Below are 20,061 nucleotides of genomic sequence, written 5' to 3'. Positions count from 1 at the left end.
CCTTCTTTGCGTCCATGTGTTCTTATTGTTTAGCTCTCGCTTATAAGTGAGAACATGACGTATTTTGGTTTTCTGTTCCTGCGTTAGTTCCCTCAGGATAATGGCCTCCAGCTCCATCCATGTGGTTGCAAAGAACATTATCTCATTCTTTTTCATGGCTATATAGTATTTCATGGTGCACATATACCACATTTTATTTATCAAGTCTACCATTGATGGGTATTCAGATTGAGTTCCTGTCTTTGCTATTTGTGAATAGTGCTGCAATGAATATATGCATGCATGTGTCTTTGTGGCAGAACAATTTATATTCCTTTGGATATATACCCAATAATGAGATTGCTAGGTTGAATGGTAATTCTGTTTTGAGTTATTTGAGGAATCACAACACTTATTTCTACAATGGCTGAACTAATTTACACTCCTCCCTCTCTTTTCTCTACAACCTTGCCAGTATCCGTTACTTTTTGACTTTTTAGTAATGGCCATTCTAATTGATGTGAGATGGTATCCCATTGTGGTTTTGATTACCATTTCTCTAGTGATTAATAATAGTGAACATTTATTCATATGCTTTTTGGCCACATGTATGTCTTTTTTTGAGAAGTGTTCATGGCCATTGCTTATTATTTAATGGTGTTGTTTACTTTTTGCTCGAAAATTTGTTTAAGTTCCATACAGATCCTGGATATTAGACATTTGTCAGATGCATAGTTTGCAAATATTTTCTCCTATTTTGTAGGTTGTCTGTCTACTCTGTTAAGTTTCTTTTGCTGAAACACCACAAGTGACTTACAGCCAAGGTTCTGATACTAAGAGTGGGTGCAATGAGTACTGCAACCACTGGAAGTGGGTTCAGCACCCCTAGAAGATTCCTTAGGAAGGTTTGCTCCTATCTGAGTGGACTTCATGTTACACATTTTTGAGGTATGACTGCTGAATGACCATGACTGGGCCATCTCTTTATCTAGCTGTAAAGACCTAACTTATGACACTGGCAAGAAAATGATCTAAAACTTTGTATGGTATCGGGAGAACCCGCTCCCAATGTTTAACATGGGTTCTTTTCTATTTCCCAAGTGTCTCGACTGGGTTGAGAAATAAAGGGAAAGAGCACGAGAGAGAAATTTAAAGCTGGGTGTCCGGGGGAGACATCACATGTCGGCAGGATCCATGATGTTCCCCGAGCCGTAAAACCAGCAAGGTTTTATTAGTGATTTTCAAAAGGGGAGGGAGTGCACGAATAGGGTGTGGGTCACAGAGATCACATACTTCACAAGGTAATAAAATATCACAAAGCAAATGGAGGCAGGGCGAGATCACAGGACCACCAGATGAGGTGAAATTAAAATTGCTAATGAAGTTTCGGGCACGCATTGTCATTGATAACATCTTATCAGGAAACAGGGTTTGAGAGCAGATAACTTGTCTGACCAAAATTTATTAGGTGGGAATTTCTGTCCACCTGATAAGCCTGGGAGCACTATAGGAGACCAGAGCTTATTTCATCCCTTCGGCTTCGACTAGAAAAGACGGGACGCCTTAAAAAGGGGCCGTCTATAAGCCTACCTTCAGGGTGCATTCTCTTTCTCAGGGATGTTCCTTGCTGAGAAAAAGAATTCAGCGATATTTCTCCAATTTGCTTATGAAAGAGGAGGAATATAGCTCTGTTCTGTCTGGCTCACTGGCAGCCAGTTCAAAGTTACCTCTCTTGTTCCCTGAACATCGCTGTTATCCTGTTCTTTTTTAATATGCCCAGATTTCACATTGTTCAAACACACATGCTCTACAAACAATTTCTGCAGTTGATACAATCACAGGGTCCTGAGGCGACATTCATCCTCCTCAGTTTACAAAGAAGATGATGGGATTAAGAGATTAAAGACAGGCATAGGAAATCACAAGGATATTCACTGGGGAAGTGATACGTGTCCATGAAATCTTCACAATTTATGTTCAGAGATTACAGTAAAGACAGGTGTAAGAAATTATAAAAGTATTAATTTGGGGAACTGATAAACGTCCATGAAATCTTCACAATTTATGTTCTTCTGCCACGGCTTTAGCCAGTCCCTCCGTTCGGGGTCCCTGACTTCCTGCAACAGTACGGTTTGTTGGTGGAATAAGATTCTTTGAATTCGTAAACACTATAGTATTTCATTTATATTATGGAACATAATTTTAACATCCTGGACTCCTTCCCTTTCTCTTATTCCCCATATGCCATCATTCCAAGTAATCTTGTTATGCTTTAGACATTCTCAAGTTTATTTCATCTTTCCATAAATGGGTTGCAGTCTATTTACTCTGTCTCTTGGACATGTGACATAATCTACCAAGTGTTTCCTTCCCTGAATGGTTCTTAAAGTATGGTCCCAAGACCAGCTGCACCAGTATCACTTGGGAATTTGTGAAAAATGCAAATTCTTGCTTTCCAAGGCCACACACCAGCAGAATTAAAAACTCTGGGAATGAGGCCCAGTAAACAGTTCTTTGAAAAGCTCTCCTGGGAATTTTGATGCATGCTCAAGTCTGCAAACCACTGTTAGAGGATGGCATATTTGTTGATATTATTTGCCTGGCTTCCCCCAGAGTACATAGAGGTGCATTCTATGCATGTGTCCTCAGAATAGCTTGCCACTTCCCAAGCACATTGCACCTTTTCACACTTCTGTGCTTTGGCACTTTCTGTGCCTGAAAGGCTATTCTACTCTCCCACTGTCTGCTCAAAACCCGGAGACAGCTTAAATCCTTTTGAAATGAGTAAGATATAAATAACTGTATACTTAACCTTCAACACGCAGCTCAAATATCATCATGGCTGCAAAACCTTCTCTGACTCCCAGGAAGATTTAGTTATTCCTTCTGACAGTGCTGTCACTGTAATTAATACTTTGTGGTGCAGTTGTTTAGGCCTTCTCACACTGAAAGATGGATTCTTGAGGGCACACCTCCAATGTATCCTTTAAAATGCTGGGATCAGAGTAGATGCCCAACAAGACATTTTTGAGTAAAAGCTTATTTGCTGGCTTAGCAGGCAAGCCCCTCTCTTTCTGTGCTTTGTTTTTCACTCCTTTTTTTCAACTGAAGATGAAGTTTCCCCTCTTCTTCCTCTTCAACTGAGAGCACAGGTTTGGGAGAGAAGGTTGTAAAAAGATTAGGTCAGTCACATTAAGCCTAGAGTTCCACAGAGTAGATCTTTCCTCCCTAACTCATATCTTATAAATGAAACAAATAATCTTGATGTAAATCCAGATTCAAGTTCAAATTCTTAAAATTTTCTCCAATCATAGATTTTATTTAAGTCTTGATTAATGAGAAGAGTTAAAAAACCATACATATTTAATAAATCTTGAAAGACATTATTCTGGGTATGTGTGGCTAAAAAGTAATGAATTTATTCTGTGAAAGTAATCAATATAAGTTTCTAATCATATTTTCTATACTAGTAAACAAAGGTTCATTGGTAGTAGAATATTCTGAATTTTGCTTTTTCTTACATTTTTAAACAAAAATTTAAAGTGGATAGTTTACACTAGTTTTTCTTCTTAATATCCTATATGGTGTTAATTAGTGTAGTGGCTAGACTGAGAAGTACTTTGTGTGTATATCAACCTGTATGGTATGATAAGTATAATAACAGTAAGATTTGGCATTTTCATTCACTGTTATACATGAACAACAGTTTTCTTTTTGGAATTCTGAAATACTATTTCCCATGAAATTGAGACTAATGGAAACTGGAAATACCAAATATTCTGACTCGTCTGAACTGGAAGTCACATCTGCAAAGTTAACCTATAATTTTTCATTTTCTGGCTGGGAGTGGTAATTAGCTAAACAATTACTTAGCTAATATGAGTTGGGGCTTCCCCTTTCTCTACTAATCTTTATATGTTGCCTCCACCAAGACTCACTTCTTTGGGTCAAATATGTAGTGAGGAGCAATGTGACAGGGAGACTGGAGAGATTCCTCAGGGCAGTGCATACTTGGTGAAGCATGGGCAAGTGTGTGAACATGAGGCTAGCAGATCAAGACGGATGAGATTGCAGCATTTCCCACTACAACTGTAACCTTGCATGGGATAGTTGTCCAAGATTGCTTATTTTCACCATTAGCTCAGAGTATCAAGGACACCTTCAGTTTCAAGTGTCTAGTTAACACATCTGAGGAACAGAACTAGGAGCACTATTTAGAAATGGCCACCCCATCTGGGGTCATTGTGCTTTCCCTTGCCATCCTAAACCTTTCAGCACCACTCTGATGCATGCACCGCACAGGCTTTGTAATGGAGTTATTGGTCTTTTCTCCACAATTGGATTGTACTCCCTGAAGGCAGGAAATGCCTTTAATTCACCTTTATATTCTCAAAAGAGTCTAGCAAAGTATATACCCTCAATATACTCTTCCTGAAGAAATAAGCTGCGTACACCTCATTCAGGAAGAATTAGTTGCTAACAGTGAAGAGCAATTTCATACAGGGTTCAAATGTACTTATTTAAATTACAGATCTTAAGCAAGTCAGAAAAAAAGGCACTTGTCTTCTGTAAAATGCACCAAAAAGGGTCTACAAACTATTTGCCTTGCCAGCTGAAGAGCCTGTTGAAGAACAGCATTGTTCTCCTGAAGCCACCATTTGATGCAATGCACTTACACTTTCACTTCCTTTTGCTGCAGGAGTTATTCACTGAGGGATGCCTGGCTTATGTGTTTATGTGCTTCAGAGTTTCATGAAGAATTCAAAGCTTCTGGTTAGCCACTGTGGCTCACACCTGGAAACTCAGCACTTTGGCAGGTCGAGGCAGGTGTATTGCTTGAGCCCAGGAGTTCTAAAGAAGCCTGGGCAACATGGCATAACACCATCTGTATAAAAAATACAAAAATTAGCCAGGCGGGGTGGCATACATCTATAGTCCCAGCCACTCAGGAGGCTGAGGTGGGAGGATCACTTAAGCCAGGAGGTGGAGGCTGCAGTGAGTCATGCACATGCCACTGCATTCCAGCCAGGGTGAGAGAGCAAGACCCTGTCTCAAAAATAAAAAACAAAATAAAATAAATGAGTCAAGCCTTCTGGAGCCCTATTACAAAATAAACCAAATTATAATTTTGAGCCCAGAACTCTAAAATCTCCCTTAATTAAAGATTTTAATGGGAGCCAGAGAAAAGCAAAAACACAGCAGGCCACCAAACCCAGAAGAAAAGGGGACTCCAATTGTATTTGATAAACCACTGGCATGAATAACAATAAATCACAGCAAACTAATTTTAACAGTTAGCTTCAACAACCACATATCAAAACACATTTAATGTTATGGGTGCACTTTAACTGAAGCTAATGTTGCACAGTACATGGAAATTCATAATTATAAAATAGCAAATTTAGAGTTTGGAGAGTGATGTACCATTGAATTCATTTTTTATAGTATCTTCCCATTTTCCCTTTAAATGTGATTACTTAATGCTTGATTGGATTTTTCTCTTCTATCTCATTTTCAGTCCTCACAGATACTAACAAAGTACCACATCTAAGTCAGAAGTATAGTGGCAAGTCTATAACAGACAGCCTGGAAAAATTTGCTTATTGTATAATTGACACCTGAAGAGCTGAGGAGATAGATTGGTTCTTATTTTTGATCAGGAAAAATCACAGAAATGAAGCCCCAGGCTATTAAACGGGAGAGAAAAACTACCTGCCGCTCCCCAACTACATTAAAATAAATCCTGAAATGACAGAATCTGTTACAACTAGAAATAAGCAGTGGAAAATTTGCATTCATCTCTATATCTTTCCTTTGAATCTCAGAGGAAGCACTGTCTCTCCCCTGCATCTAATTCTTCCCCTAATATCTTAACCACATCCTCTTTCATCTCCTTTACAACCTGGCTTCATAACATTTCCTCCCTTCTCTTACTTAAATGCTCTCTTCTCTCCAGCCTTCTTTACTTCAATCTATAAACACACTGGAATCCTTCAGTTAGAATGTCCCCATCTTCCTCACCCTGTATTACCTTCTAGCTATCACCCTTTTCTTCCTTTGCATCCAAAATCATTAAAAGTGCTATCTAAACTCACTCTTTTGTAGTTACCTTCCATTCACTCTCAAACTGGTGCAATTTGCCTGTTCCTGAAAGTACTTTCCCTAAGGCCCTAGTGGCTACCTTTAAAAGAAATATCTAAGAGACACTCATTGGTCCTTCTCTCATCTTGGGTCTTTATCTTAGGTCAGCAGTGTCCAATCTTAATAGTGCCCGATCTTTTTCTTTTAGAAATAAAATAAAATAGAGAATTAAAGGCTTCTGGAGCCCTATTACAAAATAAATCAAATTTTAATTTTGAGCCCAGGACTCTAAAATACCCTTTAATTAAAGATTTTAATGAGCATCAGAGAACAGCAGGCCACCAAACCCAGAAGAAAAAGGGACTCCAATCACACTTGACAAGCCATCTTAACATTCCATCTTTCCATCTTTATGTCTTAACATTCTCTCCTCCTCGGACTTCTAACAGTTTCTGCAGATCTCCTCATACTTCCTGAATTTACATTTGAAATCTGCTTCTACCACTTTCTCTGTGTGGCTATGGGTGAGTTGTATGAACTCAAGTGATGGTTGTACTGCGCTTGTCAGCCTCTGACCTGCCCCTGCTGTGTCAGTGAGAGTCTCTGCAGGCAACAAAAGCAACTGTAAATAGAGTCTAATCAAGGAAGTATTAAAAGGGACGACAAAGCATCAGAAAACCATAACTAGAGCTGGGAAAGAGTTGGAAACTTGGTAAATAAGAACTTTGTTCACAAAATTGAACCACTGCCAAAACCATAGTGAAAATCAATTGGGAAGTGATAAATACCCTGACCACTTCTCACTTGTACTATCCTCCAATATTCTGCTGGTGCCTCTCACTGGTCAAGCCTAACTGGAAATCCAGAGCCCAGTGGAGTCTGAGTGACACCGTCTCTAGAGGCCAACCTCCTGAGACACACAGCAAGCCAGGGAAGGGTAGACACTGAACCTGGGTAGAGGACACCAGAGAACAACCAGCACTTGAGCACACTGCCCACTGCCCTTTCCTTCACTTAAAAAATATTTAGTGTGACAGGGACTATTCTAGGGAATCAGAGTACAGGGGTTCACAAGACAGGAACGATATGTACTTTCATGGTATTTCATTCTGCTTAAGGAAGACAGACAGAAAGGAATAAACAAGGCAATTTCAGGTGATGATAAGTGCTATGAAGAAAATAAGGGATACCAGTAACCCGATGTAGAGAGGGCAGTCCTTTAGATGAGGGTAATCAGGAAAGTCATCTCTGAGGAGATGACAGGAGAGCTTAAAATGAACAAGAAGGAGGAGACCAGGCTTTCTCAGAGTCAAGGGCAGCGTGTTCAAACAAGAAAGATTGGCAAGGGCACAGCGCAAATGTCCCGAGGAGAAAACCAGCTTGACTCATCCAAGGGAGACACAGGAGGCCTGGGTGGCTGGAACATGTGAGAAGGAGGGTGGCAGGAGGTGAGGTAGGAATGTCAGGCAGAGGCTAGATCATAAAGGGCTTTGTAGGCCAGGCAGGCAGTTGGGTCTTTCCTGAATGCAATATAAGGGTTTTAGGCTGGTTGTGGTGGGCTGGTAGATGTGGATTAAGACACATCTGATGTCCAACTGTAAAATATAACCTTTCACAATTCTGTGAAAAATAAATTGTAGTGGGATGAGAGTAGAAATATCCCACTACAGCTTGCACTGCCCTCCCAGAGGTCCCATACCCAGGAAAGCTGAATGATGTTTCAGGTAGGAGTGACACTGTTTAGAGAAGGATGAGCACCTGACCCAAGAGCAGCTCATTTTCAGGTTGGCTAGCAGCCCATGAAGCGACTTACAGCTAAGAACTCTGAACTGGCTTACATTCTTCTGAAATACAGACTAGAGGATAAGAAGTGGATTAATCAGCCAGTTGGTACTATGAGAATAGATTAAAGAGGTAGCAAAAAGCAGAGACATAATGAGAAAGAAATAAGAGAGTAGCTTATGCCTGGGCTCCTAATAGCTACTCATATACCCATATAAACACTTGCTCCTTTTTTTTTTTTTTTTTTTCTTTTTTTGAGACAGAGTCTCGCTCTGTCACCCAGGCTGGAGTGCAGTGGCCGAATCTCGGCTCATTGCAAGCTCTGCCTCCCGGGTTTACCCCATTCTCCTGCCTCAGCCTCCCAAGTAGCTGGGACTACAGGCGCCCGCCACCTCGCCCGGCTAGTTTTTTTTGTATTTTTTAGTAGAGACGGGGTTTCACCGTGTTAGCCAGGATGGTCTCGATCTCCTGACCACGTGATCCGCCTGTCTTGGCCTCCCAAAGTGCTGGGATTACAGGCTTGAGCCACCGTGCCCGGCTGCTCCTTCTTTTAATTAGTCTCCTGAGTTTCTCTTTCTTACAAGCAAAAGAGTCTAACAAGCACATTGGTGTTCCCAAGTTTTCCTCCTTAAACCTCTTCTTCTTAGGCACATTAGCCAGGATGACAAAGATCGGTGCTGGTAACAAAACTCAAATCTCAGTGGCTTAAAACAACCAAGGTTTACATGTCCTTCATGATGTGACTGGGACTCTGTTCTGAATCATCTTCCCTCCAATACCAAGACTGATAGTGCATATGCTCTCTGGAACATTGATGATTGCCATGGCAAAGAGAAAAAGAGTTCTGGAACGTCTTGCATCAACAATTAAATGTTATGTTCACAATTAATTGGGAGAACATGTCATGTAGTTCAACCCCATCACAGGGAGGCCAGGGCATGCAATCCTGCTATATTCCTGAAAGAGAACAGGAAATATTTGCGTTTCTTCAAGATGGGCCCATTACTTATTTAATCTAAGGAGCAATGAGCCCTCTTTAAATGTTTGTTGAATACACAAATGATTGCCGTTTGTAGGGGGGAAATGAAGGCAGGAAAACCAGACAGGAAATATTTGACACACCTATCACCATGCACTGATTCATAACCATGGTCTTAATTGCTGCCTATACACCAAGGTCAAAATTTCTAGGAGACATGCCCCATTTAATTCCATATCTATATTTTCAACCACCTACTGGAATAGCACATTTGGATGAGACTTGAGACACCTCAAGTCTCATGTATCAAGAGTGAACCCTATCTTTCCTACAGACTTGTAGTCGCTTTCTTGGTCAATGGCCCCATTATCTATTACTTCAAATAAGAAATCCAGGTGTGCCGGGCGCGGTGGCTCAAGCCTGTAATCCCAGCACTTTGGGAGGCCGAGACGGGCGGATCACGAGGTCAGGAGATCGAGACCATCCTGGCTAACACGGTGAAACCCCGTCTCTACTCCCCCGTCGGGAGGCTGAGGCAGGAGAATGGCGTAAACCCGGAAGGCGGAGCTTGCAGTGAGCTGAGATCCGGCCACTGTACTCCAGTCTGGGCCACAGAGCCAGACTCCTTCTCAAAAAAAAAAAAAAAAAAAAAAAAAGAAATCCAGGTGTTATCCCTGACCCCTCCCTCTCTTCTGAAAACAAATCAGTTGCCCAGCTCCTCTTTAAACTTATCCCCATTCAACCAACACCAGGACCATTATCCTACTTCATGGATCCTGACAGCTTCTTGCCTATGCAATTTTGTCTGGTTTTCCTGCCTTCACTTTCCCCCTACAAACGGCAATCATTTGTGTATTCAATAAACATTTAAAGAGGGCTCATTGCTCCTTAGATTTAATAAGTAAAGGGCCCATCAGAAGAAACTCAAAGCCTAAAGAGAGAGACAGTGATGTAAACAAAAAATTACAATACAGTGGGACAAACGTGATAATGGCCATATGGAAAGTAGCCTGGGAAAGGAAAGGAAAGACCAAATTGAGGGTGATGGTGATGGTGATAGGAAGATAGTGTAGGACTGACATGGTTTGGATTTGTGTCCCTGCCCAAATCTCATGTCAAACTGTATGTAATCCCCATTGTTGGAGGAGAGGCCTGATGGGAGGTGATTGGATCATGGAGGTGGAGTTCCCATGAATGGTTTAGCACCACCCCTCCTTGATACTGTTTTACCAAAGTAAAACTTTAGGTAAATGCTGTGGGAGCAGTAAGAGCTGCTTCTCCGTGTGAGTCACAAGGCTTGGAAAAAGGAGTTGAAGGATGCAGCACTTGCCTGGCATCTAGTAGGGACTCTGACTCAGTCCAACCAGGGTGGATAGAAGGGAATGGCATGGAGGAGCAAGAAGGAGCCTGATCAGCAAGGACCTAAGGTGTCCTGAGCCATTATTTGGCAGGCAACTGGGTGGAAGGTCATCCACTGAGATACCAAACCCAGAAGGAAGAGTCGGTCTATGGGGGATCACACTTTTAATGAGGGATACAATCACATGGTTAACATTTACTGAAGACTAATTTCAGGCATAGTGCTAATCACCTTACTTTACTATTTTGTTTAATCCTCACAACACTCTTACGAAGCAAATTGTACCATTATCTTCATTTTGCAATTTGAAAAGAAACAATGAGATTCAGGGACTGACGGTTTGACCAGTTACTAAACGTGATTTGCACCAGAGCCCAGGTTGATCATCTATCTACCAAGCTCTGCTGAGTTTGAGCTGCCTGCAGCAATTCCGTCGGATGTGTCCACAGGCCGGACCACAAGCTGGGAAGTGTGGGCAGAGACATTGACTTAGGGGTCACTGCTTATGGGGGGCACGGCAGGATCAAAGCTGTGGGCCTGGATGAGATGGCTCAGGGAACTCTAAAAAGGAAGAAGGCAAGAGGACCTGGGGAACACTAACCTTAAACAGGCAAAAAGAGGAAAAGAAACCAGCGAATGAGTTTGAGAAGCTGCCCTCTGAGAAAGCGAACCCTTAAGAAATGTCCTTCAGTGAATCTTTCAAAAGCCCCTAGACCAATGCCTGGCACTCGATAAAGGACCTCTGGAGTCAAAAGGGGCGTTCTGTCAAGGGGGTGGGGGGACTTTATACCTAATTTTTCCAGCTCCTAAAGGACCAAGCGATATGAAACCCACAGGGTGACCTCGCTACCTGGGAGGTAAGTCTGAGACAGGGAGAATAGGGCCAAGGACAATAGCCAAACCCTCCTCAGAACAGGACAAGAACGCTTTCCCCAATTCGACAGGGTAGCGGCGGATGTGAGCGCCACTCACAGCTGCCCGCTCCGATAAGAGGTTACTGCGGAAACGACCAGGAGGGAACAGGCGAGGATCCAAGCAGCTCACGGACTGGGGTCGCCTCTGTCCGAGAAGGGGAGCGCGCGCCCTGACACGCAGGCATGCGCGCGCCTGTGGGAAGTCGGGGAGCGCGCCCCTGCCAGTCGCCCCGCCCTCCCCAGAGCTCCTGCCCTCTCAGCAGTTGCTCTCAGCAGCCCTGGGCCTCCGCTGGCCCACCCAGACGCCCCGCGACCCCTGCAGCCTGGCGGGCAGGCGTCACGGGGGCGGGGCCAGAACACAGCCCGCTCCGCCCCGAGCGCCCGCGGCCCCGCCCCTCTGGCCGACAAGAGGCGGGCACCGCCGGAGTGGGCTCCGTGGGCGCTGGGGCGGGAGTTTCCTCACTCCGCCCGGCCGTCGCTCCTCCGCTGACTCGGCGCCCTTGTCCGGGCTGTCTCCCACCCCCTGAGCGGACGCAGGGAGTCGAGGCCGGGCGAACCGGGCGCCATGAAGGGCAGCTGCCTAACAGGCGCCGCGGCGGAGGGGCTAGTCGGCTGAGGGCCCGCGCCGGGCTGTGGCATGCGGAGCCCGGGCGGGATCCTGCTCCAGGCGCTGCCCCGGCTGCTGCAGCACGCGGCCCTCCCGGGCCTTGCAGAGCTGCCTGCCCGCTGGGCCCTGCCGCGGGGTGCGGGCGGGGACGGCCTGGCGGACCGCCTTCCCCGAGGGGGCGGGGCGAGCGCGGCGGCGGCAGCGGCGGCGGCCTCGGGCGCCCTGCTCGGCGCCTATCTGGAGCGCCACGGTCCGCCAGCGGCTTCGGAGCTGCCGGAGCCGGGCGGGGCCTTGGCGGGCTGCCCCGGGAGCGGCGGCGGCGGCGTGGTGGTCGGCGTGGCCGAGGTGAGAAACTGGCGCTGCTGCTGCCTCAGCAGCACCTGTTGGTGCCGGAGCCTCGTGCTGGTCTGCGTGCTGGCCGCCCTGTGCTTCGCTTCCCTGGCCCTGGTCCGCCGCTACCTTCAGCACCTCCTGCTGTGGGTGGAGAGCCTTGACTCGCTGCTAGGGGTCCTGCTTTTCGTCGTGGGCTTCATCGTGGTCTCGTTCCCCTGCGGCTGGGGCTACATCGTGCTCAACGTGGCCGCTGGCTACCTGTACGGCTTCGTGCTGGGCATGGGTCTGATGGTGGTGGGCGTCCTCATCGGCACCTTCATCGCCCATGTGGTCTGCAAGCGGTTGCTCACTGCCTGGGTGGCCGCCAGGATCCAGAGCAGCGACAAGCTGAGCGCCGTTATTCGCGTCGTGGAGGGAGGAAGCGGCCTAAAAGTGGTGGCGCTGGCCAGACTGACCCCCATACCTTTTGGGCTTCAGAATGCAGTGTTTTCGGTAAGTAGGGTCCCGCTGGCCTATCCCTCTCCAAGTCTGTTTTTGAGCGGTCTTGTGGCGGCCCTAGGAGGGCGCTCTATCAGATAAACACCAGCAGAGAAGTGACATTGAGGGCAGGAGTTACAATTACTTTCCATCGCACCCTGGGAAATCTGTCATACACATAAAACATACCTAACGCGGAGTCTGGAAAGACAGTTTGTTAGATAAAAAACTAATGTTCCTTTTCGGGATGGGAACGTAATTAAAAATGAAAAGCCCTCTTAACAGTGGGCATGCAGGGACATGAATGGAAATGCCCATCTTTAATACTTGTCATCTTTTGTAGCAGCTTTGGCAACATTTAGGGAGGAAAGCTTCACGTTTTTAGCTTTCTCTCTTGCTTGCATAAATACATCCAGGGTTTTGATTCAAGTTTTTAGCAACATGGACCGAAGGAAGTGTTTCAGTAAACAGTGGAGAAGCTAGTTGCAGACTCCGATTTTTGGAGTTTCCTATATTTGTAATGGGCTTTTTCTTCTTCAAGTAATTGTGCTTTAATGCGATGTAAAGGAGAAAATGCTACTGTTTATCTTTCTTTGGAGGAACTTCATTTCGAAATCGCAGGGCGGTGAATAAAACAGAACAGATAACCTTTTGCTCAATTAGCATTTATTTTTCTTCAATATATGCACCATTATGGACTTTTCTGTGCTTGTATTCATATGTTTTGCTTGCCCAGGTTTTTATAGCTAGTGTGCATCTCCATGCAACTGATTTAGGATAGAAACACTGCTAGTGAAGAGATCATTTTACTGGAAGAAAGGAATCTGGTCTTTACAAACTTTGTGACTTTGGATCAAATTACTGACCCTGTCTGGCTTCACTTTTCTCTTTTATAAAGTGAAGGACTTAAAAAAGTAGATTACCGTGTTCCCCAAATTCAATTATTCTAAACTACCAAGCGTTTATGTAGATTCCCAGGAACTCAACCCTTCAGCTAGACTTAAAGAAAACTGTACTGAAGTAAAAAGATAACTGCACTCAAAACCATAGGAATTGATGTATTTTAAGTGATTCTGATGCATTGTTTCAAAAAGTAAATCATTGTTAGTCTCTGGAAACTTTCTCATTTTGTTTTGAATTAGGAATAATTCTAACCAATCTACCTCTTTGTGATGAAATTAAAATCTTTCCCTTTTTTCTTTTCTTTTAAATGCCTTTTGCAAACCTCTTGATTCCAAGCAACAGCAGCAATGACTATAATGGTATTTGGTAGAGGCAGTGGAAACAGATAAGCGGTTTTCTGTAGAGATGAAGTTTAGTGTTAGCAGTAGTTTGGTATAGTCTTAAATTTCTTTTTCATACCCTCCTATAGTATGAAATATAAACTTGAACTTTGATCCAGTCTTGGGTAATAATAAATAAACTATCCCAGAACTTTGAAAGAAGGTTAGGCTAAGGAACCTGAATAGATTGATTGTTAGTTTGTGTTTCAGTATAGCATGTATCCTTGGGCCTTTTCTTGTCCACCTACTGCATGCCAACTACTATCCTAGGCTCTTTCCACATATTTCTGATCCTTAAACCAGCCCTGCAGAAGTTGATTATGCACATATTATAGACTAGTGTCTACTAGTTAGGAGCACAGGGCTGGTGCTGTGGATTCCTGCTGTCTGCTTAGAGTCTAGTGACTTTGGGCAAGTTGTTTATTCTCTCTGTGCTTCAATTTCTTATTTGTAAAATAAGGAAAGTAATGATACCTACTTCCATAGGATTATTGAGAAGATTACATGAGATGAATACATGCAACAGAGCCTGGCTTAACAAACACGTGTTAGCTTTTGTCGTTTCTGTTGTTATGACCCAAGGTCACCAAGGTACTAAACTAATGGTAGAGTCAGACTTTGAACCATGGTCTGATGGTAGAGTCTCAACCCACCACCTCTTCATTTCTTCAATATATATTTAATGCCGGGTATAGTCATGGGTAAATAGTAAGGGCTCATTATGTATTTACTGATTGACAATAAGGTAGGCTTTTCTTTTGATTATGTCTGTTACATATTAAGTATGTGACTAAGAAGTTGTATTTTGTACTTGGTAATAATTTAAGGTAATCATGTAGTTGAAACTGAGCTTGACAAGGGACAACTCTGAATTTAGCATTGTGTGATCCATAAAAAAGAAGGGGAAAAAAAAAGAAAAATGGCCTCTTGCAATAGGTATTATTGTCACCATTTCACTGAGAAAGAAACAGAAGCTCAACCATCCAGGAACTTCTTCAGTCACCCACCTACTAAGTGGCTGAGCTAGGGTTTGAACCCAGGATCAGCTGATATGGTGCATCTTACTGTAAAGTTTTTACTCATAGCCATAGCAGGGTGGTCTGTGAAGCCACTGGATATGGTCTGTTATGTCCTGTTTATACCTATTGTCCTGAACTGCCTGCTTACAGAAGTAGTCCTTTCAACTAGAACAGTTTACTGAATTCACCCAGGATATGTGAAAGAAAAGAAAGCTTAGTTAAGGCTGATGTTAGTTTTAGTCTGACTTTCCTTTCTGCCTTCTAGAACTCCATTCTGCCTCCTCATATACCCCCTCTACCTCATACCCCTCCTGCTGACCATAGCTGCCCCCTTTCTAGGCATATTTCTTGTGTTTGCTACATCCCTCCTTATCTTTGAAATCATCCTTTTTTTAAAAAAAAAAAAAATTCCAGTTAAAACTCATTTTTTTTTTTTTTTTTTTTTTTGTGCCCATAATTAGAGAAATTCATCTGGGCTTACCTCAAAGAAGTTAGGTGTAGTGGTCATGAGAGGCCTAGGCTTTGGAAATAAATGATCCTGAATTAGTCCGTGCCATCTGGCCTTCTCCATTTCCTCATCTGTAAAATGAAGTAGAGTTATGAGGCTTCAAAAAGCTGATACTGTGAAGGCATTAAGTATTTTGTCTGGCTCATAGTCACTTCCTAGTAATTGTTAAGTGTTGTTATTATTTGTAGTGGTGGAGGTAGTTGTATTCACATTTTAGAAGCAGGAGCTGATTGTAAAGGATAATATATGGAAGAAGGAAAGGCGCTTTCCCTTGCTTATCTCCTCTGAACCATTTTTTTCCCCTTCTCCCATGCATACTAGAAACTTGAAATCAGATTGGTTCCAACATTTACAGTGTCATCTTGAAGTAGTTATAGTTACTCTTTTGAGCCATATTTTCTGTTGTGAGATGTGTTTAATAATACATGCTGCAGAGCTGTGATAAAATATATAGTTTGCTCATTATTTGCTATTTCTTTCTCACCATCCTCTGCATTCCAAAATGAGGATACTGAAACTGAGCTACTTTTTAAAAAAATTTAACAAATACCTATATTGTACTTAACTAATTGCCAGGCACTGTTTAATCATGCACTCATAACTTATTTACTGTTCATTTCAGCCATGATCCTCATCATATAGCTGAGGCAGTTGAGGCACAGTGGTGAAATAACTTGCCCAAGATTACACAGTTAGTAAATGTTTACAGTCATTAACTTACCCAGGGTACTAGTGTTGGTCCAAGAAGAGCTGGATTTCCCAGACACATCCTGATTCCAGTTGTAGAATACTTGTCCTAGCGCACCTTGAATATCGGACATTATGGAGGACTGGGGAAGGTTCTATACAGTTGACTTAGGTATCATCCCTGATGTTAGAGCAGGGGTCAGAAAACCACAGCCCAATTTTGTATGGCATACAAGCTAAGAATGATTCTTCCATTTTTAAATAGTTGGAAAAAATACCACAAGAATATTTCATGTACATGAGAATTATATGAAATTCAAATTTCAGCATCTGTAAATGGTGTTATTGGAATACAGCTGTGCTCACTTATGTGTGTGCTATGTGTGTCTCCTTTTAATCCAAAATGGCAAATTGACTAGTTACTACAGACCCTACTGCCTACAGAGCCTGAACTGTGTACTACCTGGTGCTTCATGGAAAAAGTTTGCCAACTTCTTCTGCCTTAGAGTCACAGCAACAAAACAGCTACCAAGCCTGAGCCCCTGCAACTGTAGGAAGAGGCCCTTAATTTCTCACATCTATCTTATATTTTTATTTAACAGAAAAAATTTTTAAACAAAAGCAATCAATGGGTATTGTGTGTAAAATGCAAATAAAATAGAAATTAGTAAATTTAAAAGTGCAAGACCTTACCCATCACTGTGGCTCACTTCTTAGTGAACTGCTTTATAGAATTGTTTGTTACCAAACCACCAATTACTTGGTTATTTATGTGAGCCCACCATAGGTTTGAAGCAACAAATAGATTCTTTGTTTTGGAGGGAGCCAGGGAGCTGTGAAACTGGTACTGACTGAAATAATAATAGTGAAGGATGTCATTATAACTTTAAGCAGATATAACTGTTTTTCAAGTTTTCCTAGAGTTTGCATTGAGTTATCAAGAAGATAAATTACTTTTAGTAATTTAGTTTATATTTGAACCGAAATTTATTACAACTAAAGAAAAGTTTTTGGCAAATGACTCTAAGACCACAAATACAGTATAGTATCTTGGCTTATGCTGTGGGGTCTTCTGGTTCTGTCTTAGCTCCTTTGTAGCCCTGGTGAAGTCATTTAATGATTCTGGCCTCCAGTTTTCCTTATTTGCAAAATGAGAGGGTATAGATTAGGTCAGAGTTTGCTTTTAAAAAGACAAGTGTTCTGAGCAACAATGTAACATTACGTTTTATTTTTTAACAGTTTAGTGATAGTGTGTGTTATAAAAATACACATTTTCTCATTTTCTTAAGTTCTTATTCTGTAATGTTTTCTTATTTTCTTAAATTCTTATTCTGTGCTGTAGATATAGCCATAGATTCAGATAAAGATATGATAGTCATAATACTTGTCACTGTATCAGTGTATGTAATGATGATTTCTTCTTACTAGTAAAGTGTAATGATTTGCTGCCAGTGGTACAGTTCAGGCAAAATAGAAAGGCAGATGCAGTCTGTGTTTTGAAAGAGTTGGAGTCTGGCCCTTAAGGGTCAGATAGGATGACCAAGTTGTGTAATGTCATCTCAGTACACATCCTGAGACCTCACAATACCACTGAATGCAGCTGACCTTTATTTCCTTGAAACTGTTTTCCCCTCTTTGTGTGTCTTTAGTTATCTCATCAGCTTCTGCTTTTTTGTGTGTCATATGTAGGCTTATAATTCACTAATCTATATCTCTAGCCTGTTATATTAATGTATATACAGTATGTTTTATTAACCCTTTCTAGATTTAAAAAAATTTGTTTAAAAGCAAAGAGGTTATTAAAACGTATTTTAACAATATTTGTTTTTTTCTGTCTATATGTATTCATTGTAAAAACTTTGAAAAGTATAGCAAGTACAAAGAAAAAAGTCCTTAGCATTTTAGTGTTTATTTTTCTCTTTTGCATTTTATTGATATGTATTTTTAATATAATATTGAGTTAATGATTTTTGTGACCTTCTTTTACTTGATGTAATGAACATCTTGTCATTACATGTATTGCAACATGACTTTTAATGATTGCATAGTCAGCTGTAGTTTTCTATCTTTGTATCTTTTTTATTCCTGCTTAGAACTGGGCCTTAGATATATATAGAAGGCATATGATACATTTTTTTAGTACAAGCAATAAACCTATAGTATGTCAGATTGTATGAAGAAAATCTTTTCAACTTGTGTTCCAGAAATTATGTACAATAAGATACACATTTTTCCCCCCTTGGGGGAAGATTCAAGACCTCTGTGTGTATGCGGGTAGGAGGGTGGAAGGGTGGTTAAACCAAATTGTCAGATAAATTGGTGACCCCTCCCTAAGATATTTGGGAGCCATTAAAAGCAGTTCCTAATTTAGGGACAGTGAACTCTTGAAGAAGCTTGCATATATAAAGATGCTTCTGTGTCGTAGACAGACATTGACCTAACCATTTCTGTCGGTAGAAATCTCTTTACTCTGAAGCCCTCTCTAGCTGTTAGGGTAGGGTCTCAGCACTGCTATGGCCTCGTTTTTGTTTTTTTTTTTTTTCCCTCCAGTAGCAAGACTTTTTTCAGTACTCTCAGGGTTGCTTGAGAGACCCTAACAAGAGGGTCTTAGCCTTGACATTAGGTTCACCTTGGAGGTTTCTGGAAATATTTTTAGTATTCATTCAGTAAATAATTGGTAGGTGCCTAGCATGTGCCTGCTGCTGTTTTAAATGCTGGAGGTGTAGCCGTGAATGAAATAAACTCTCTCCCTTGAGGTGGTAGCATTCCAGTGGAGAAATAGCATTCTAGGTAAATCATGGTGTAAGTTTTGCTGAAAATAAGTTAATTTTCATTTATAACATTTTTTCTGTGTGCTTGGCAGAGTGTTCTTAATTTTTGAAAATCCAATTAAAAATGGACTTTGCATTCCAACTTGTTTATAAACTGGCAACTACTCTAGGTTTCCATGTTTATAAATAAAACATTGTTGGTGTTGATACATCCAACCTCCAATAAACATATATTTAGCACCTAATATATAGTAGGCATTTGTTAAGATCTAGGGACACAATGAGGACCAAGACAGGCAGATCCCTTTCCTCACAGAATTTATAGTTTGGGAAAGGACTGAGGGGCAAACAAATGGCAAAACCTTCAGTTGTTCTCCAGTGCAAAGGGGACAGGGAAGTATAGTTTCTGTCAGAGCACTTGAAAGCACTTAAAAGGCTTGTGGCATCTGGGAAGGTTTCCTAGAGTAATTGATGACTGAGTAGTGAAAGACATTGTAGGAGTTTTCGGAGTAAATGGAGTGGAAAGAAGGATGTGCTTGTTGTACTCCCCAGAAGGAACAATGTAGAAAGGCCCAGAGGGAAAGGGGAGCAAGTAGTGTTCTAGGAACTGAGACAATTTTGATGTGACTGGGACATAGTGTGACAGGATGTGTGAAATGCTCAGAGGCCAGATCATGAAGCACTTTGTGCTATGAAGAACCTCATGGCAGTAGGAGGGAGTTTAAGCAGGATTAGGCTCCCTTTTTAAAAACATTTCTGCAGGAGTTAGCATAGGTAGTGAGTGGGGTGGTCTGTGTGTCAGGACCGGAGAGGAGACTGAATTAGGAATAGGCCCAGACGGTGGATAGATTTCCCCAGAGAAGGTGCGGTTGACAAGAGGTAGTAGATATTGGATGTGGGAAATGAGGAATTAGCTGTGTGCCTGACTGACGAGGTTTCCAGCTATGGCCGCTGAGTTTGGGAACACAGAAAAGATGAAGAGGTATTTTGAGGAGCAAAGGAAAGAGAATATGCAGTTAACGTTTTTCTTTAAACTGATTTTTAAACTTTTGATTTTCTGAGAGTGAAAAATAGTTGCCATTTATGAATTCTTTTTCTCTCTTCCCCATTTTCTTTCTTTCTTTTTTTTTTTTTTTTGAGACGGAGTCTGGCTCTGTCGCCCAGGCTGGAGTGCAGTGGCGCGATCTTGGCTCACTGCAAGCTCCGCCTCCTGCGTTCACGCCATTCTCCTGCCTCAGCCTCTCGAGTAGCTGGGACTACAGGCGCCCGCCACCGCGCCTG

General features: G+C 42.3%; 1 protein-coding gene and 1 long non-coding RNA gene across 8 annotated transcripts in view; one reads left to right on the top strand and one right to left on the bottom strand.

The window, feature by feature from the left end:
• Positions 1–2,244: 2,244 nt before the first annotated feature.
• LOC108587289 lies at positions 2,245–11,355 on the bottom strand. 2 transcript variants are annotated; one of them, XR_001905705.3, is made up of 2 exons: positions 11,154–11,355; positions 2,245–3,119 (listed from the first exon to the last, which is right to left on the bottom strand). It is a non-coding gene; the product is annotated as an uncharacterized LOC108587289 (long non-coding RNA). The 2 variants fall into 2 exon arrangements; XR_001905704.3 differs by lacking the exon at positions 11,154–11,355 and adding an exon at positions 4,656–4,850.
• Positions 11,356–11,559: 204 nt separating this feature from the next.
• The window catches only part of TMEM64 (transmembrane protein 64), a 66,310-nt gene continuing 57,808 nt past the window's right edge, over positions 11,560–20,061 (top strand). For 3 of the 6 annotated variants that reach the window (XR_650838.4, XM_009213295.4, XM_009213294.4), the window contains exon 1: positions 11,631–12,527. Coding sequence is in view for 4 of the 6 variants with exons in the window: in XM_009213295.4 (XP_009211559.1) it covers positions 11,733–12,527 (795 nt within the window). In the remaining 2 variants the exon portion in view is untranslated. Of the gene's footprint in view, positions 12,528–20,061 lie in introns of all 6 variants that reach the window. The other 3 variants (XR_650841.4, XM_009213296.4, XM_003902952.5) reach the window with 2 other exon arrangements.

This window comes from Papio anubis, chromosome 8 (assembly GCF_008728515.1).
Source record: "Papio anubis isolate 15944 chromosome 8, Panubis1.0, whole genome shotgun sequence".
NCBI classification, from domain to species: Eukaryota; Metazoa; Chordata; class Mammalia; order Primates; family Cercopithecidae; genus Papio; species Papio anubis.
The sequence above is the reverse complement of the archived record's forward strand: the minus strand, read 5'-3'. Positions and strand labels throughout refer to the sequence as shown.